Raw genomic sequence first — 17,854 nt, 5'->3', positions numbered from 1 at the left:
TGGTGACGATTGTTGAGGAGTGAATTCTGTTGGTGATTGTCAGGGGTGAATTCTGGTGATGATTGTCGAGGTGTGAATTCTGGTGATGATTGTCGGTGTGAATGCTGGTGATGATTGTCGAGGAGTGAATACTGGTGATGATTGTCGGGGTGAATGCTGGGGATGATGTTCGGCGGGAATGCTGGTGATGATTGTCGAGGAGAGAATGCTGGTGATGATTGTCGAGGAGTGAATTCTGGTGATGATAGTCGAGGAGTGAATTCTGGTGGTGGTTGTCGGGGGGTGAATTCTGGTGATGATTGTCGAGGAGTGAATTCTGGTGATGATTGTCGAAGAGTGAATTCTGGTGGTGATAGTCGGGGGGGGGTGAATTCTGCTGATGATTGTCGAGGAGTGAATTCTGGTGATGATTGTCGGGGTGAATGCTGGTGATGATTGTCGAGGAGTGAATGCTGGTGATGATTGTCGAGAAGTGAATTCTGGTGATGATTGTCGAGGACTGAATTCTGGTGATGATTGTCGAGGAGTGAATTCTGGTGGTGAGTGTCGGGGGGTGAATTCTGGTGATGATTTTCAAGGTGTGAATTCTGGTGATTATTTTCGGGGTGAATGCTGGTGATGATTGTCGAGGAGTGAATACCGGTGATGATTGTTCGGGTAAATGCTGGTGATGATTGTCGGGGTGAATGCTGGTGATGATTGTCTGGGAGTGAATGCTGGTGATGATTGTCCAGATAAATGATGGTGATGATTGTCGGGGTGAATGCAGGTGATGATTGTCGGGGGGAATGCTGCTGATGATTGTCCGGGTAAATGATGGTGATGATTGTCGGGGTGAATGCAGGTGATGATTGTCGGGGGGAATAAGGTGATGATTGTCAGGGTGAATGCTGGGAATGATTGTCGATGTGTGAATTCTGGTGATGATTGTCAGGGTGAATGCTGGTGATGATTGTCAAGGAGTGAATACTGGTGATGATTGTCCGGATAAATGCTGGTGATGATTGTCGGGGTGAATGCTGGTGATGATTGTCGAGGAGTGAATGCTGGTGATGATTGTCGAGGAGTGAATTCTGGTGATGATTGTCGAGGAGTGAATACTGGTGGTGATTGTCGGGGGGTGAATTCTGGTGATGATTGTCGAGGTGTGAATTCTGGTGATGATTATCGGGGTGAATGCTGGTGATGATTGTCGAGGAGTGAATACGGGTGATGATTGTCCGGGTAAATGCTGGTGATGATTGTCAGGGTGAATGCTGGTGATGATTATTGAGGAGTGAATGCTGGTGATGATTGTCCGGGTATATGCTGGTGATGATGGTCGGGGTGAATGCTGATGATGATTGTCGAGGAGTGAATGCTGGTGATGATTGTCTGGGTAAATGCTGGTGATAATTGTCGGGGTGAATGCAGGTGATGATTGTCGGTGGGAATGCTGGTGATGATTGTCGGGGAGAAAGCTGGGAATGATTGTCAGTGAATGAATTCTGGTGATGATTGTCGGGGTGAATGCTGGTGATGATTGTCGAGGAGTGAATGCTGGCGATGAATGTCGAGGAGTGAATTCTGGTGATGATTGTCGAGGAGTGAATTCTGGTGGTGATTGTCGGGCGGTGAATTCTGGTGATAATTGTCGAGGAGTGAATTCTGGTGATGATTGTCAAGGAGTGAATTCTGGTGATGATTGTTGGGGTGAATGCTGGGAATGATTGTCGAGGTGTGAATTCTGGTGAAGATTGTCAGAGTGAATGCTGGTGATGATTGTCAAGGAGTGAATACTGGTGATGATTGTCGAGGAGTGAATGCTGGTGATGATTGTCCGGGTATATGCTGGTGATGATTGTCGTGGTGAATGCTGGTGATGATTGTCGAGGAGTGAATTCTGGTGATGATTGTCGAGGAGTGAATACTGGTGGTGATTGTCGCGGGGTGAATTCTGGTGATGATTGTCGAGGTGTGAATTCTGGTGATGATTGTCGGGGTGAATGCTGGTGATGATTGTCAAGGGGTGAATACTGGTGATGATTGTACGGGTAAATGCTGGAGATGATTGTCGGGGTGAATGCTGGTGATGATTGTCGAGGAGTGAATGCTGGTGATGATTGTCCGGGTAAATGCTGGTGATGATTGTCGGGGTGAATGCTGGTGATGATTGTCGAGGAGTGAATGCTGGTGATGATTGTCCGGGTATATGCTGGTGATGATGGTCGGGGTGAATGCTGATGATGATTGTCGAGGAGTGAATGCTGGTGATGATTGTCTGGGTAAATGCTGGTGATAATTGTCGGGGTGAATGCAGGTGATGATTGTCGGGGTGAATGCTGGGAATGATTGTCAGTGAATGAATTCTGGTGATGATTGTCGGGGTGAATGCTGGTGATGATTGTCGAGGAGTGAATGCTGGCGATGATTGTCGAGGAGTGAATTCTGGTGATGATTGTCGAGGAGTGAATTCTGGTGGTGATTGTCGGGCGGTGAATTCTGGTGATAATTGTCGAGGAGTGAATTCTGGTGATGATTGTCAAGGAGTGAATTCTGGTGATGATTGTTGGGGTGAATGCTGGTGATGATTGTCGAGGAGTGAATGCTGGTGATGATTGTCGAGGAGTGAATTCTGGTGACGATTGTTGAGGAGTGAATTCTGTTGGTGATTGTCAGGGGTGAATTCTGGTGATGATTGTCGAGGTGTGAATTCTGGTGATGATTGTCGGTGTGAATGCTGGTGATGATTGTCGAGGAGTGAATACTGGTGATGATTGTCGGGGTGAATGCTGGGGATGATGTTCGGCGGGAATGCTGGTGATGATTGTCGAGTAGAGAATGCTGGTGATGATTGTCGAGGAGTGAATTCTGGTGATGATAGTCGAGGAGTGAATTCTGGTGGTGGTTGTCGGGGGGTGAATTCTGGTGATGATTGTCGAGGAGTGAATTCTGGTGATGATTGTCGAAGAGTGAATTCTGGTGGTGATAGTCGGGGGGGGTGAATTCTGCTGATGATTGTCGAGGAGTGAATTCTGGTGATGATTGTCGGGGTGAATGCTGGTGATGATTGTCGAGGAGTGAATGCTGGTGATGATTGTCGAGAAGTGAATTCTGGTGATGATTGTCGAGGACTGAATTCTGGTGATGATTGTCGAGGAGTGAATTCTGGTGGTGAGTGTCGGGGGGTGAATTCTGGTGATGATTTTCAAGGTGTGAATTCTGGTGATTATTTTCGGGGTGAATGCTGGTGATGATTGTCGAGGAGTGAATACCGGTGATCATTGTTCGGGTAAATGCTGGTGATGATTGTCGGGGTGAATGCTGGTGATGATTGTCTGGGAGTGAATGCTGGTGATGATTGTCCAGATAAATGATGGTGATGATTGTCGGGGTGAATGCAGGTGATGATTGTCGGGGGGAATGCTGGTGATGATTGTCCGGGTAAATGATGGTGATGATTGTCGGGGTGAATGCAGGTGATGATTGTCGGGGGGAATAAGGTGATGATTGTCAGGGTGAATGCTGGGAATGATTGTCGAGGTGTGAATTCTGGTGATGATTGTCAGGGTGAATGCTGGTGATGATTGTCAAGGAGTGAATACTGGTGATGATTGTCCGGATAAATGCTGGTGATGATTGTCGGGGTGAATGCTGGTGATGATTGTCGAGGAGTGAATGCTGGTGATGATTGTCGAGGAGTGAATTCTGGTGATGATTGTCGAGGAGTGAATACTGGTGGTGATTGTCGGGGGGTGAATTCTGGTGATGATTGTCGAGGTGTGAATTCTGGTGATGATTATCGGGGTGAATGCTGGTGATGATTGTCGAGGAGTGAATACGGGTGATGATTGTCCGGGTAAATGCTGGTGATGATTGTCAGGGTGAATGCTGATGATGATTGTCGAGGAGTGAATGCTGGTGATGATTGTCCGGGTATATGCTGGTGATGATGGTCGGGGTGAATGCTGATGATGATTGTCGAGGAGTGAATGCTGGTGATGATTGTCTGGGTAAATGCTGGTCATAATTGTCGGGGTGAATGCAGGTGATGATTGTCGGTGGGAATGCTGGTGATGATTGTCGGGGAGAAAGCTGGGAATGATTGTCAGTGAATGAATTCTGGTGATGATTGTCGGGGTGAATGCTGGTGATGATTGTCGAGGAGTGAATGCTGGCGATGAATGTCGAGGAGTGAATTCTGGTGATGATTGTCGAGGAGTGAATTCTGGTGGTGATTGTCGGGCGGTGAATTCTGGTGATAATTGTCGAGGAGTGAATTCTGGTGATGATTGTCAAGGAGTGAATTCTGGTGATGATTGTTGGGGTGAATGCTGGTGATGATTGTCGAGGAGTGAATGCTGGTGATGATTGTCGAGGAGTGAATTCTGGTGAAGATTGTTGAGGAGTGAGTTCTGTTGGTGATTGTCAGGGGTGAATTCTGGTGATGATTGTCGAGGTGTGAATTCTGGTGATGATTGTCAGTGTAAATGCTGGTGATGATTGTCGAGGAGTGAATACTGGTGATGATTGTCGGGGTGAATGGTGGGGATGACGTTCGGCAGGAATGCTGGTGATGATTGTCGAGGAGAGAATGCTGGTGATGATTGTCGAGGAATGAATTCTGGTGATGATAGTCGAGGAGTGAATTCTGGTGGTGGTTGTCGGGGGGTGAATTCTGGTGACGATTGTCGAGGAGTGAATTCTGGTGATGATTGTCGAAGAGTGAATTCTGGTTGTGATTGTCGGGGGGGGTGGGAATTCTGCTGATGATTGTCGAGGAGTGAATTCTGGTGATTATTGTCGGGGTGGAATGCTGGTGATGATTGTCGAGGAGTGAATGCTGGTGATGATTGTCGAGGAGTGAATTCTGGTGATGATTGTCGAGGAGTGAATTCTGGTGATGATTGTCGAAGAGTGAATTCTGGTGGTGATTGTCGGGGGGGGGGTGAATTCTGCTGATGATTGTCGAGGAGTGAATGCTGGTGATGATTGTCGAGGAGTGAATACCGGTGATGATTGTCCGGGTAAATGCTGGTGATGATTGTCGGGGTGAATGCTGGTGATGATTGTCGAGGAGTGAATGCTGGTGATGATTGTCCGGGTATATGCTGGTGATGATTGTCGGGGTGAATGCTGGTGATGATTGTCGAGGAGTAAATGCTGGTGATGATTGTCCGGGTAAATGATGGTGATGATTGTCGGGGTGAATGCAGGTGATGATTGTCGGGGGGAATGCTGGTGATGATTTTCGGGGTGAATGCTGATGATGATTGTCAGGGTGAATGCTGGTGATGATTGTGGGGTGAATGCTGGTGATGATTGTTGGGCGGTGGTGGTGATGAGTGTTGTGTGTGATGACTGCTGGTAATGATTGTCGGGGTGTGAATTCTGGTGATGATTGTCGGGGGGGGGAATGCTGGTGATGATTGTCAGTGTGTGAATTCTGGGGATGCTTGTTGGGGTGAATGCTGGTGATGATTGTCGTGGTGAATGCTGGTGATGGTTGTTGGGGTGAATGCTAGCGATGATTGTCGGGGTGAATGCTGATGATGATTGTCGGGGTGAATGCTGGTGATGATGTTCGGCGGGAATGCTGGTGATGATTGTCGGGGTGAATGCTGGTGATGATTGTCGGGGTGAATGCTGATGATGATTGGTGGGGTGAATGCTGTTGATTATTGTTGGGGTGAATGCTGGTGGTGATTGTCGGGGTGAATGCTGATGATGATTGTTGGGGTGAATGCTGGTGATGATTGTCGGGGTGAATGCTGGTGATGATTGTCGGGTGAATGCTGATGACGATTGGCGGGGTGAATGCTGGTGATGATTTTCGGCGGGAATTCTGGTGATGATTGTCGGGGTGAATGCTGGTGATGATTGTCGAGGAGTGAATGCTGGCGATGATTGTCGAGGAGTGAATTCTGGTGATGATTGTCGAGGAGTGAATTCTGGTGGTGATTGTCAGGCGGTGAATTCTGGTGATAATTGTCGAGGAGTGAATTCTGGTGATGATTGTCGAGGAGTGAATTCTGGTGATGATTGTTGGGGTGAATGCTGGTGATGATTGTCGAGGAGTGAATGCTGGTGATGATTGTCGAGGAGTGAATTCTGGTGATGATTGTTGAGGAGTGTATTCTGTTGGTGATTGTCAGGGGTGAATTCTGGTGATGATTGTCGAGGTGTGAATTCTGGTGATGATTGTCGGTGTGAATGCTGGTGATGATTGTCGAGGAGTGAATACTGGTGATGATTGTCGGGGTGAATGCTGGGGATAATGTTCGGCGGGAATGCTTGTGATGATTGTCGAGGAGAGAATGCTGGTGATGATTGTCGAGGAGTGAATTCTGGTGATGATAGTCGAGGAGTGAATTCTGGTGGTGGTTGTCGGGGGGTGAATTCTGGTGATGATTGTCGAAGAGTGAATTCTGGTGGTGATTGTCGGGGGGGTGAATTCTGCTGATGATTGTCGAGGATTGAATTCTGGTGATGATTGTCGGGGTGAATGCTGTTGATGATTGTCGAGGAGTGAATGCTGGTGATGATTGTCGAGGAGTGAATTCTGGTGATGATTGTCGAGGAGTGAATTCTAGTGATGATTGTCGAGGAGTGAATTCTGGTGGTGATTGTCGGGGGGGTGAATTCTGGTGATGATTGTCGAGGAGTGCATTCTGGTGCTTATTTTCCGTGTGAATGCTGGTGATGATTGTCGAGGAGTGAATACCGGTGATGATTGTCCGGGTACATGCTGGTGATGATTGTCGGGGTGAATGCTGGTGATGATTGTCGAGGAGTGAATGCTGGTGATGATTGTCCGGATAAATGATGGTGATGATTGTCAGGGTGAATGCTGGTGATGATTGTGGGGTGAATGCTGGTGATGATTGTTGGCCGGTGGTGGTGATGAGTGTCGTGTGTGTGGACTGCTGGTAATGATTGTCGGGGTGTGAATTCTGGTGATGATTGTCGGGGGGGGGAATGCTGGTGATGACTGTCAGTGAGTGAATTCTGCTGATGATTGTCGGCGGTGAATGCTGGTGATGATTGTCGGGGTGAATGCTGGTGATGATTGTCAGTGAGTGAATTCTGGGGATGCTTGTTGGGGTGAATGCTGGTGATGATTGTCGGGGTTTTTGCTGGTGATGGTTGTTGGGGTGAATGCTGGCGATGATTGTCGGGGTGAATGCTGATGATGATTGTTGGGGTGAATGCTGGTGATGATGTTCGGCGGGAATGCTGGTGATGATTGTCGGGGTGAATGCTGGTGATGATTTTCGGCGGGAATGCTGGTGGTGATTGTCGCGGTGAATGCTGGTGATGATTGTCGGGGTGAATGCTGATGACGATTGGCGGGGTGAATGCTGGTGATGATTGTTGGGGTGAATGCTGGTAATGATTTTCAGGGTAAGTGCTGGTGATGATTGTCGAGGAGTGAATGCTGGTGATGATTGTCGGGGAGGGAATGCTGGTGATGATTGTCTGGGTGAATACTGGTGATGATTGTCGGGGTGAATGCTGGTGATGATTGTCAGTGAGTGAATTCTGGTGATGATTGTTGGGGTGAATGCTGGTGATGATTGTTGGGGTGAATGCTGGTGATGATTGTTGGGGTGAATGATGGTGATGATTGTTGGGGTGAATGCTGGTGATGATTGTTGGGGTGAATGCTGGTGACGATTGTTGGGGTGAATGCTGGTGACGATTGTTGGGGTGAATACTGGTGATGATTGTCGGGGAGAATGTTGGTGATGATTGTTGGGGTGAATGCTGGTGAAGATTGTCGTGGAGTGAATGCTGCAAATGATTGTCAGGGAGTGAATTCTGCTGATGATTGTCGCAGTGTGAATTCTGGTGATGATTGTCGGGGTGAATGCTGGTGATGATTGTCGGGGTGAATGCTGATGATGATGTCGGGGTGAATGCTGGTGATGATTTTCGGCGGGAATGCTGGTGGTGATTGTCGGGGTGAATGCTGGTGATGATTGTCGGGGTGAATGCTGATGATGATTGGCGGGGTGAATGCTGGTGATGATTTTCGGCGGGAATGCTGGTGATGATTGTTGGGGTGAATGCTGGTAATGATTGTCAGGGTGAGTGCTGGTGATGATTGTCGATGAGTGAATGCTGGTGATGATTGTCGGGGAGTGAATGCTGGTGATGATTGTCTGGGTGAATACTGGTGATGATTGTCGGGGTGAATGCTGGTGATGATTGTCAGTGAGTGAATTCTGGTGATGATTGTTGGGGTGAATGTTGGTGATGATTGTTGGGGTGAATGCTGGTGATGATTGTTGGGGTGAATGCTGGTGATGATTGTTGGGGTGAATGCTGGTGATGATTGCTGGGGTGAATGCTGTTGATGATTGTCGGGGTGAATGCTGGTGACGATTGTTGGGGTGAATGCTGGTGACGATTGTTGGGGTGAATACTGGTGATGATTGTCGGGGTGAATGGTGGTGATGATTGTTGGGGTGAATACTGGTGATGATTGTCGGGGTGAATGTTGGTGATGATTGTTGGGGTGAATGCGTGTGATGATTGTTGTGAGGGTGCTTGTGATGATTGTCGAGGAGTGAATGCTGCAAATGATTGTCAGGGAGTGAATTCTGGTGATGATTGTTGGGGCGGAATGCTGGCAACGATTTGCGGAGGTAGCAGACGGTGGAGGACGGAAATACCGGTGGCATTTGTCGGGAACAGGGAGTGGAATACTGTTGATGGTTGTCAGGGTTGGGGCGGAATGGCTGCAATGACTGTCGGGGGTGGTGTGGAATGCTGGCAATGATTGGGGAGGTGAGAATGCCGCCGATGATGGTCAGGGTGTGGGGGAATGCCGGAGATGTTGGTCGGGGCTGGGAGGTAGGGGATGGAATGCTGCTTTTGATTCTTCGGGCTGGGAGGGCAAATGTTGGCGATAATTGTCGGTGGTGGGGTGGAAATGCAGGTGATGGTTGTCGGGGGGTTCGGGGGTTGGATGGTTCGGAATGTCGGTGATGATTGTCGGTGTGTGGGGGTGCAGGGGGTTGATGGAAAGCCCCCGATACCTTCGTGGTGGGGTCATTAATTTTGAGATCTGATTGGGGTGTCCTTTAAAGATGGCGCGCCTGGTGCAGTTTGGTGCCAGCTCTATCAGGCCCCGTCAGGATGATGGCGCAAACCACACCCGCTAATTTGTTTTCTTTAAAAGACTCATGATCTTGAGAGAAAACTGTGCAGCTGGAGATCTACTCACCAGTCTCCAGTCTGAGCCTGACACTTTGCTAAATCCTGGTGAGATTCCGCCCAACATCACAGAACGCATGTGACATCAAAGCTGTCAAACCAACCCTATTTTGTTTATGAACAATACAAATTTCATTAATATTGTCAATTATCACCTGGAGAAAAGAGAAAATTCTGGAACTAAGAAGGAGGCTGGTCAACCTTTTGCAGAAAAAGATGAATTAGCATTATCCCATCTTCCGCTTTCAGATGTTGCCTTGACTGCTTGTGTTCCCTGCACTGATGGTTTTTTGCATTTCTGTTTTATTTCAAGCGTTTGGTAATTGTGCTTTTTTTGTTTTTACTGACTTTTGGCATATTGCAAAAGCGAATAACCTCAATGCAGTTCATTGGCTTTGAGATGTCCTTGGGCTGCGTGTAAAGTGTTATGCACATCTAAATACAGGTTCCTTCTGTTGCAAAATACCGCGGATGCTTTTCAATCTGAAAGCAAAAAAACAGCAAATGGTGAAAATCACTCATTCGGTCAGGCAGCCTTTATGGTGAGAGAGAGAAAGAAACACACACACAGAGTTAACAAGCTGGATTATAACAGTTTGCTGGGGGCGCAGGAAGATGTTGGGTGGCATGCCTGTTATCTTCCTGCCGCCATGCCATCCGGTCAGTGATGAGGAGGTGGCAGACAGCTGGCGGTGGGTGACCATTCTTAATATAACAATCTTTATTGTCACAAGTCGACTTACACTAACACTGCAATGAAGTTACTGTGAAAAGCCCCTAGGGACAGCAAAGTCAGCCCCGGGGTCCTGTAGACCACTGAAGCAGGATCATCTTCAGGACTTGCACTGCGATGGCTAAATCCATCCCAACCTTCCAGGTGGATGGCCTTCCATCGGAGCTGAAAGGTTAACTCTTGTTTCTCTTTCCACAGATACTGCCTGATGTACTGAGTGTTGTCAGTATTTTCTACTTGTCTTCCTTCCATTCTCCTCAATCATTTTGTGTTGATGCACAGGTCTTTGATGGCTGGATATTGAAGGGGGAGAAGTTTCCAAGCACGTTAGATCACCCCCTCCCCACCTCAGAGCGTTACACCGATTTCTGTGACAGCAACAACATCAGGACAGAAATCAGGTCCTCTCAAAATGTGGCAATGCTGTTCTTCAGAATTCACACGCCTGGAAATGGGTTTACCTTAACAGTAAAGAAATTAGTCAATCCTTTCCGTAAGTAGAAAGAGATATTTATTTTATGGAATTTATTTGCAGGGCATTTAGAAGCGATAAACTACCATGTTGTCTTTTAAAAGTGAACTCTTTGGTCTCTGAATGCTATATTTCTCACTGCTTGTCTCCCGAAGGCATTGATTTTGGAATACAGCATCCTTAACAGGAGCTTCAGCTCAGGGGTCACTCTTAGACAGTGAGTGCTATTTAACTGTGTGTGTGTGTGTTTACCACAGCCTTGCCTAACAGCTGCATGCAAGAATTTTCCAAGGTGAGCTACTGGAAACTATTGGGAACCCTGGTTGATTTGTCTTTTATTGCCCCCCCCCCCCCCCCCATGATGCTGATGTAACATTGCACTGCCATTCGAGCTGAGATCGCATAGGCTTGTAATTGAAATTTGATGGTGTCCCAATACTTACCATTTCAAGCATCAAGTCGAGAACTGATTGCGATGCATTCTTAACTCTGTAGGGGTGCAAAGCAGGCAACATTTGGATTGCTGCCATTGCATAAGCACCTAATTTCCTTTCCATTGAAGTAAAATATTTTACCCATTTTACACTTCTCCTTTCCACCCAAACTGTAAGCATTCTTAAGAATGTGCAAAATCTAAAACCCGCTTTAGATTTGAATTGTGGTACACCACCATGAGTCTGTGTCCCTGGACATTGGCTCCCTCCACCACTGGCATACCATTGTCGCAGTGTGTTCTATCAACGGAATAGAGCTTTTTCAAAGGGCAGCAGGCAAACGATGGAAGTTCCCTCGATTTTGAGCAAGGACAAATGACGGAATGATAACAGATGTCCAGGTCAGGACGTTGCGTGACTTGAAGGAGAACTTGGAGGTGCTAGTACTCCCATGCATCTGCTGCCATTATCCTTCTAGATTATGGAGATCATAGTTGAGAGATGCTGCTAAAATGTAAGAACAGGATGGGATCAACACAGAATGAAAATCATTAGAGAAAGGTGAATGCTGAGAGACATGTTCAGAATAAAAGCAGCACAAGATAAATGCTGTGGCAGCCCATTCATTCAAGCACCTCCCCGTCTCTAATCATTAGAAATACTTTTTTAATGGAGGTGGAGAAATGAGCCTTGGGTGAGAAGTGGGGAAATGTGTGTGGTTTTCTGAGAAACAATAAAAGTAGCAAAGCTTCTAGTACATATCACACTCAGTCAAATTCTGCCCCTCGTCTTGTCTGTGGACTAAGGTTGCAATGAGGGCCAAGTGGCCCTAGAGGAATCCAAACTGAGCTTCAGCGAACAGGTTATATGTGATAAGTACTACTTCAGAGCTCTGCCGGAAACATCACTGTGCAGATGATTGAGAGTGGGCTAATGGCCTGGTTATTGCATATTGGATTCGTCCTGCTTTTTGTGGACAGGGCCTACCTGGGAAACTTTCCACATTGTCGGGCAGATTTTTTGCTATTTATGAGATATGACCATCACTAGCAAGGTCAGCGTTTTGTTGTCCATCCTATTGCCCTTGAGAAGGAGATGGTGAGCTGCCATCTTGCATTGCTGTATTCAATCTAGTGTAGATACACCCACAATTGTTTGATAGTACAGAACTTGAGTATTGCTGAAAAAAGAAACATGCTGTAAAGCGCAAGACAAAAAGCTTTGACAACATATGTTTACTTCAGCAGTACACCCACAGTGCTGTTCGGAAGGGAGCTCCAGGTTTTTGGCCCAAAGACAGTGAAGAAACGGCGATATAGTTTCAAGTCAGGATGGTGAGTGGCTTGGAGGGAAACTTTCAGGTAGTGGTGCTCCCATGAGTCTGCTGCACTTGTCCTTCAAGATGGTAGAGGTTTGGAAGTGCTGTTGAAGGGGTCTTGGTGAGTTGCTGCAGTACATCTTGTACATGGTACATAGAGTCAACACTGTGGGTCAGTGTTGGATTGTTTGAGGTGGTTTATGGGGTGTGGATCAAGCGGGCTGTTTTGTCCTCGATGATGTTGAACTGAGTGTTCTTGGAGCTACACTCATCCAGACAAGTAGAGAGTATTCCATCATATTCTTGGCTTGTACCTGTTAGCTGCTGGACAGGTTTTGGGCAGTCAGCAGTTTTTATTGACCACTGACCCATTTTGTAGCCAAAACACCAACGTGCCAGTGTTCTAGCTTTCTGGAACAGCTTGGCTAGATACAAATCTATCTCAGGAGCACAAATCTTCAGCATTCCCCAGGAGGCTGTTGAGGCTCATAGCCTAACCAATGTGCTCAACCATTGTTTTATCATCTAGAGTGAACCAAATTAGCTTCTATGATGGCGGGGTTCTCAAGAGGATGTTGTAATGGATCTTCCTCTCGGCAATTCTCACCGAAGATGCAAACACTTCAGCCTTTCCTTTTGCATTCACATGCTGGCCTTCATCATTATTGAGGATGTTCATAAAATGTTGTCCTCCTGTTAGTTGTTTAACTGTTCAGCACCATTCATGAGATCTGATCTGTTGATTGTCTAATCCATCAACTGAACCAAAGGAAATATGAAGAATGGGAGCGTGGGGAGAGAGGGGCACATTTTACCCTTAGACAGAGGATAGGGTTTTCTGCTCTCAAATTCACGCCCAAAGTTAACAGATCTTTTACAGGTCTGTCAAATTGTGTCTGTGAAGATTCCCATCTCAAGTGGGACCAGAATATCTTGCCCAGAATATTATTCTCCATGTGGTCAAAGTGGAAGTGCAGAGTGTAGATCATCGAGGCAACCCAATCATTTAAATCAGGGTTTTGAGCAATGGAACCTCTAGTGACCTCTGAAGTGCATGTCATAATATCGACAATACATTGCTCCGAGGCCCACTCTGCCCCCCTGCTCCAAGACCCATCCTAGCCTCTGGCTCTGGCCCCTGCTCCGAGACCCTCTCTGCACCCTGCTCCAAGGCCCGCCTTGGCTCCTGGCTCTGGCCCCTGTTCCAAGGCCCACTCTGCACCCCCTGCTCCAAGGCCCGCCTTAGCCTCTGGCTCTGGCCCCTGTTCCGAGGCCCACTCTGCCCCCCTGCTCCAAGGCCTGCCTTGGCACCAGGCTCTGGCCCCTGTTCCGAGGCCTACTCTGCCCCCCCTGATCCAAGGCCCGCCTTGGCCTCTGGCTCTGGCCCTTGTTCTGAGGCCCACTCTGCCCCCCCTGCTCCAAGGCCCGCCTTGGCCTCTGGCTCTGCCCCCTGTTCGAGGCCCACTCTGCCCCCCCTGCTCCAAGGCCCGCCTTAGCTCCTGGCTCTGGCCCCTGTTCCAAGGCCTACTCTGCCCCACCTGCTCCAAGGCCCGCCTTGGCCTCTGGCTCTGGCCCTTGTTCCGAGGCCCACTCTGTCCCCCCCTGCTCCAAGGCCCGCCTTGGCCTCTGGCTCTGGCCCTTGTTCCGAGGCCCACTCTGCCCCCCCCTGCTCCAAGGCCCGCCTTGGCCTCTGGCTCTGCCCCCTGTTCGAGGCCCACTCTGCCCCCCTGCTCCAATGCTGCCCCCGCCTCTGGCTCTGGCCCCTGCTCCGAGGCCTACTCCACCCCCTGCTCCGAAACCCACTCCACCCCCCTGCTCCGAGGCCATCCCGGCCTCTGGCTATGGCCTCCTGCTCCGAGGCCCACTCCGGTCCCCCCACTCTGGCGCCTACTCCGAGGCTCATGCCAGCACTCGCTCTGGGGATCCACTCTGGCGCCACTTCTATGTCTGCTCTGAGACCTGTTCTGGTCCCCCCTATTGCACCTGCCCTGTTGCCTTTCCCCCTGCTTTGGCATCCACTCCAAGAACTGCCTTGGCCCCCGCACTGCCCCACCCTCCCTGCACTCAACAACCCCCCCCCCCCCCCCCCCCGGTCTCCCACCCCCGCTCCGATTGGTTCAGCAACCCTGCAGCATTTAATAAAAATTTCATGTCTGCTTGTTCTGCTGCAGACCCCCTGGGAGGCAATCGGGGACCCGTGGGGTTCCCCGGACCCCAATTTAGGAACCCCTGATCTAAATGAAGGACGTCTGGGGGGGGGGAGCGAAATGTTAGAAAGTCAAATAAATTTTATTACCAAAATAAGAGAGGTGTGAAGGGAAGGACAGCGGATGCAGTCAATAACAAGCTAAAAGGAGCTTTTAAAACTTGGCCAAGGTTCATGCACCACCCAAGCTGATAAATCTAGTTGCACAATAAGTCCTCACCTGATGGAGACTCGACGGGGAAATGCACACCCTAGTACTGTTATTGTTCCAGAGGATTACCCATAAACCACATAAGATGTCAGATGCAATGAATATGTGGCAAAAAAATGTATTGGCGTATGAATAGCAAAGGGGTAGTAAAAGGAAGAGTGGGGCCATTTCGAGACCAAAAACAGGGGGCTGGATTCTCCGATTTTGAGACAGAGTGCTGATGCCGGCGTGGGAACGGTAGCGTTTTATGACCGTCTGGTGGGGGGCTAGCAGGCACGCAACGTAGCTGCGGATACGGCCGCAGAATTGCCGGGTCCGTGGCCGCACCGGCGGCCTGCAGCGGCTGCGCCGTGCAACATGGCGGGCCGGCCGCGCGCGGACCCGTCCTGCGAAATAGTGACCCCCTTTGGCCAGGCGCGCCGCCCCCCCACCAGTGCCTCCAGCCCCCGCCAAAATCCCCCCTGCCCGCGGATCAGCTCCCCCCAAGTGCGGTGACGCTGGACTTAAAACCGCAGCCGCCAGTCCGCAGCCGCCACGCCAAGTTCCCGGGAAAAAATAGCACACGCGACCAACGCCGTCGGGCACTCAGCCCATCGGGGGATCAGGTCCTGAGGCCGGCCCAACGGCGTGTGGCGTACTCCTAGAGTCTGCCGTCTGGATGGGGCGGAGCATCGCAAAAGCGGCGCCGCCCGATTTCGCCGCCAACGTGGATTCTGCAGCCTATCGACAAACGTGATTTCGGTGTCGGAGACCGGAGAATCCCGCCCAGGATTTACACATGGGGTCAGAGGGCATAGCTGAGGTATGAAGTGAATACTTTGCATCTGTCTTTGCCAAGGAAGAAAATGTTACCCAGGCCATGGTGAAAGAGGATGTAATTCAGGGACTTGGGGCCTCCCTGAGAACCACACCAGCCAGCCTACCAGCCTGGTCCTTCCGTGTGGGACCATGTCTAATCCATGCCGGCGGGACTGGCCAGAAACTGACGGCCGCTCGGCCCATCGGGGCCCGGAGAATAGCCGGGGGGGGGGCTGCCAACGGTTCCCGACCGGCGCAGTATGATCCCCGCCCCCGCCCGAATACCGGTGCCGGAGATTACGGCAGCCGGCATCGGAGTGGCGGGGCGGGATTCACGCCGCCCCTCGGTGATTCTCCGAGAAGTGTTTAACATTGAAAAGGAGGAAGTATTGGATAGGCGAACTGTACTTTAAGTTGATAAGGACAGGGTGAGATGCATCCAAGACTAATGCAGGGAGTGAGAATGGAAATTATATGGGCAGGCATGGCCATAACTTTTCAGTTTTTCCTAAGACTCAGAGGTGGTGCCAGAGGATTTGGGAATTGCAATATTACACCCTTGTTCAATTAAAGGGCTGAGGATGACCCCAGCAACCACAGGCCAATCAATTTAACTTTACTGGTGGGCAAACCTCCAGAAACAATAATTTGGGACAAAAGTAATAGCCACATGGACAAATGCAGATTAATTCTGGACAGCCAGCATGGACTACTTAAGGAATAATCATGTTTAACTAATGTCAATAGTGTTTTGATGAGGTAACAGAGAGTGTTGATGAGAGAAATGCTTTTGGCATGGTATACATGAACTTCCACACAACTGTTTGGGCAATGTTATACTTCATGGAATAAAAGGGACAGGAGAAATATTGACACAGAAGTTGCTGAGTGACAGGAGACAAACGGGAATGGTTATTGGGTGAATGGATGTCTTTCATGCTGGAGAAAGGTTTGTAGTGGATTTCCCCTGGATTCAGTATTGGAATCCTTGCTTTTCCTGACATATATTAATGACCTTGGTTGACAGAGCACAATTTCAAAATTCGGGGATGCTACTCAACTTGAAAGCATTATGGGGCGGGATTCTCCCCTACCCAGCAGGGCGGGCCGGCGCGGAATCCTCCGCACCTTCAGAGGCTAGGCCGGCGCCAGCGGTGTTGGCGCCACACCAGCCAGCGCGAAGGGCCTCCGCCGGCCTGCGCGAGTTGCCGCATGTGCTGGCGTCATCCCAGCACATGCGCAGGGGGGTTCTTCTCCGCGCCTGCCATGGCGGACCGTTACACCAGCTGGCGCCGAGGGAAAGAGTACCCCCCCAGCACAGGCCCACCCGCGGATCGGTGGGCTCCGATCGCGGGCCAGGCCACCCTGGCCCCCCCCCGGGGCCAGATCCCCCCCGCACCCCCCCCCCCCCCGAGTACTCCGCAGGCTCCCCGCAGAGCCAGGTCCCGCCAGTATGGACCTGGTGTATTTTACGCCGGTGGGACCCGCCAAAAACGCGGGCCGGAGAATCACCGGGGGGGGGGGGGGGGCGGCGCTGCCAACGGCCCCCGACCGGCCGCCAGCGGGGCGGCGGGCGGGATTAACACCGCCCCCCCGGTGATTCTTCGGCCCGGCGGGGGGTCGGAGAATCCCGCCCCTGAGCTGTGAGGAGAACAGTCCAGGACATCAAAAGGATAAAAGCAAATTACTGCGGATGCTGGAATCTGAAACCAAAGAGAAAATGCTGGAAAATCTCAGCAGGTCTGGCAGCATCTGTAGGGAGAGAAAAGAGCTAACGTTTCGAGTCCAAATGCCGGGAACCCATCGGGTCTTGGCACTCTCCCTGATTGCATAGAGTTGATGCATTGCATGATTTTACCCAGCCCCAGCGGTGTTTCCAGTACCTGTTCTTTGTCCTCCCCCATCACCGGTATGCCCAGTCTACTGAGGAACTGTTCCAGCCCAGAGGCCCCCTCCGGGGGCTCGGAGGTGTAGAGCCCTCGGGAAAAGTTTGTCAAGGCCTTATTGACCTTGTTTGGGTCCACTAACATCCTACCATTACTGTCCCTGATCTGGGCTTTCACTTTCCTGGCAGCCTATTTTCTTGGCTGGTGCGCCAGCAAGCGGCTGGCTTTGTCTCCATGTTCGTAAAAGGCAGCGCTAGTAGTCTGCCCTCCGTATGGAGAGCAGGTCAAATTCCACCTGCAGCTTTTTCCTTTCCAGCAGCAGTTCCACGGGTGAGGCTGTGGGGTACCACCGATCCACCTCCAGTATGGAGTCAATCAGCTGCTGCTTGGTTTCCCTTTCCTTCCTGTCCCTAAGGGCCCTGATTTCCTCCTGATCACTGTCTTCAGTGCCTCCTAGAACTTGCAGGATACATAGTCTTTGATGGCTTGGGGTATCTTAGTGTTGTATTCCTTATCAGTGAGGAGAGCTGCATCCAGCCTCCATGGGAGGGCGCTGGTCCCGTCCCTTCTCCAACCACACGTCAATGTAGTGTGA

General features: G+C 50.0%; 1 protein-coding gene across 3 annotated transcripts in view; it reads left to right on the top strand.

The window, feature by feature from the left end:
* Positions 1-17,854, top strand: part of crhbp (corticotropin releasing hormone binding protein) — a 69,928-nt gene that overhangs the window by 11,455 nt on the left and 40,619 nt on the right. For all 3 annotated transcript variants that reach the window (XM_072516030.1, XM_072516033.1, XM_072516032.1), the window contains exon 4: positions 10,217-10,427. In XM_072516030.1, the coding sequence (XP_072372131.1) occupies positions 10,217-10,427 (211 nt within the window). The remainder of the gene's footprint in view (positions 1-10,216; positions 10,428-17,854) is intronic.

This window comes from Scyliorhinus torazame, chromosome 9 (genome assembly GCF_047496885.1).
Source record: "Scyliorhinus torazame isolate Kashiwa2021f chromosome 9, sScyTor2.1, whole genome shotgun sequence".
NCBI classification, from domain to species: domain Eukaryota; kingdom Metazoa; phylum Chordata; class Chondrichthyes; order Carcharhiniformes; family Scyliorhinidae; genus Scyliorhinus; species Scyliorhinus torazame.
Note: the sequence above shows the minus strand (reverse complement) of the source record. Positions and strands in the feature narration are given on the sequence as shown.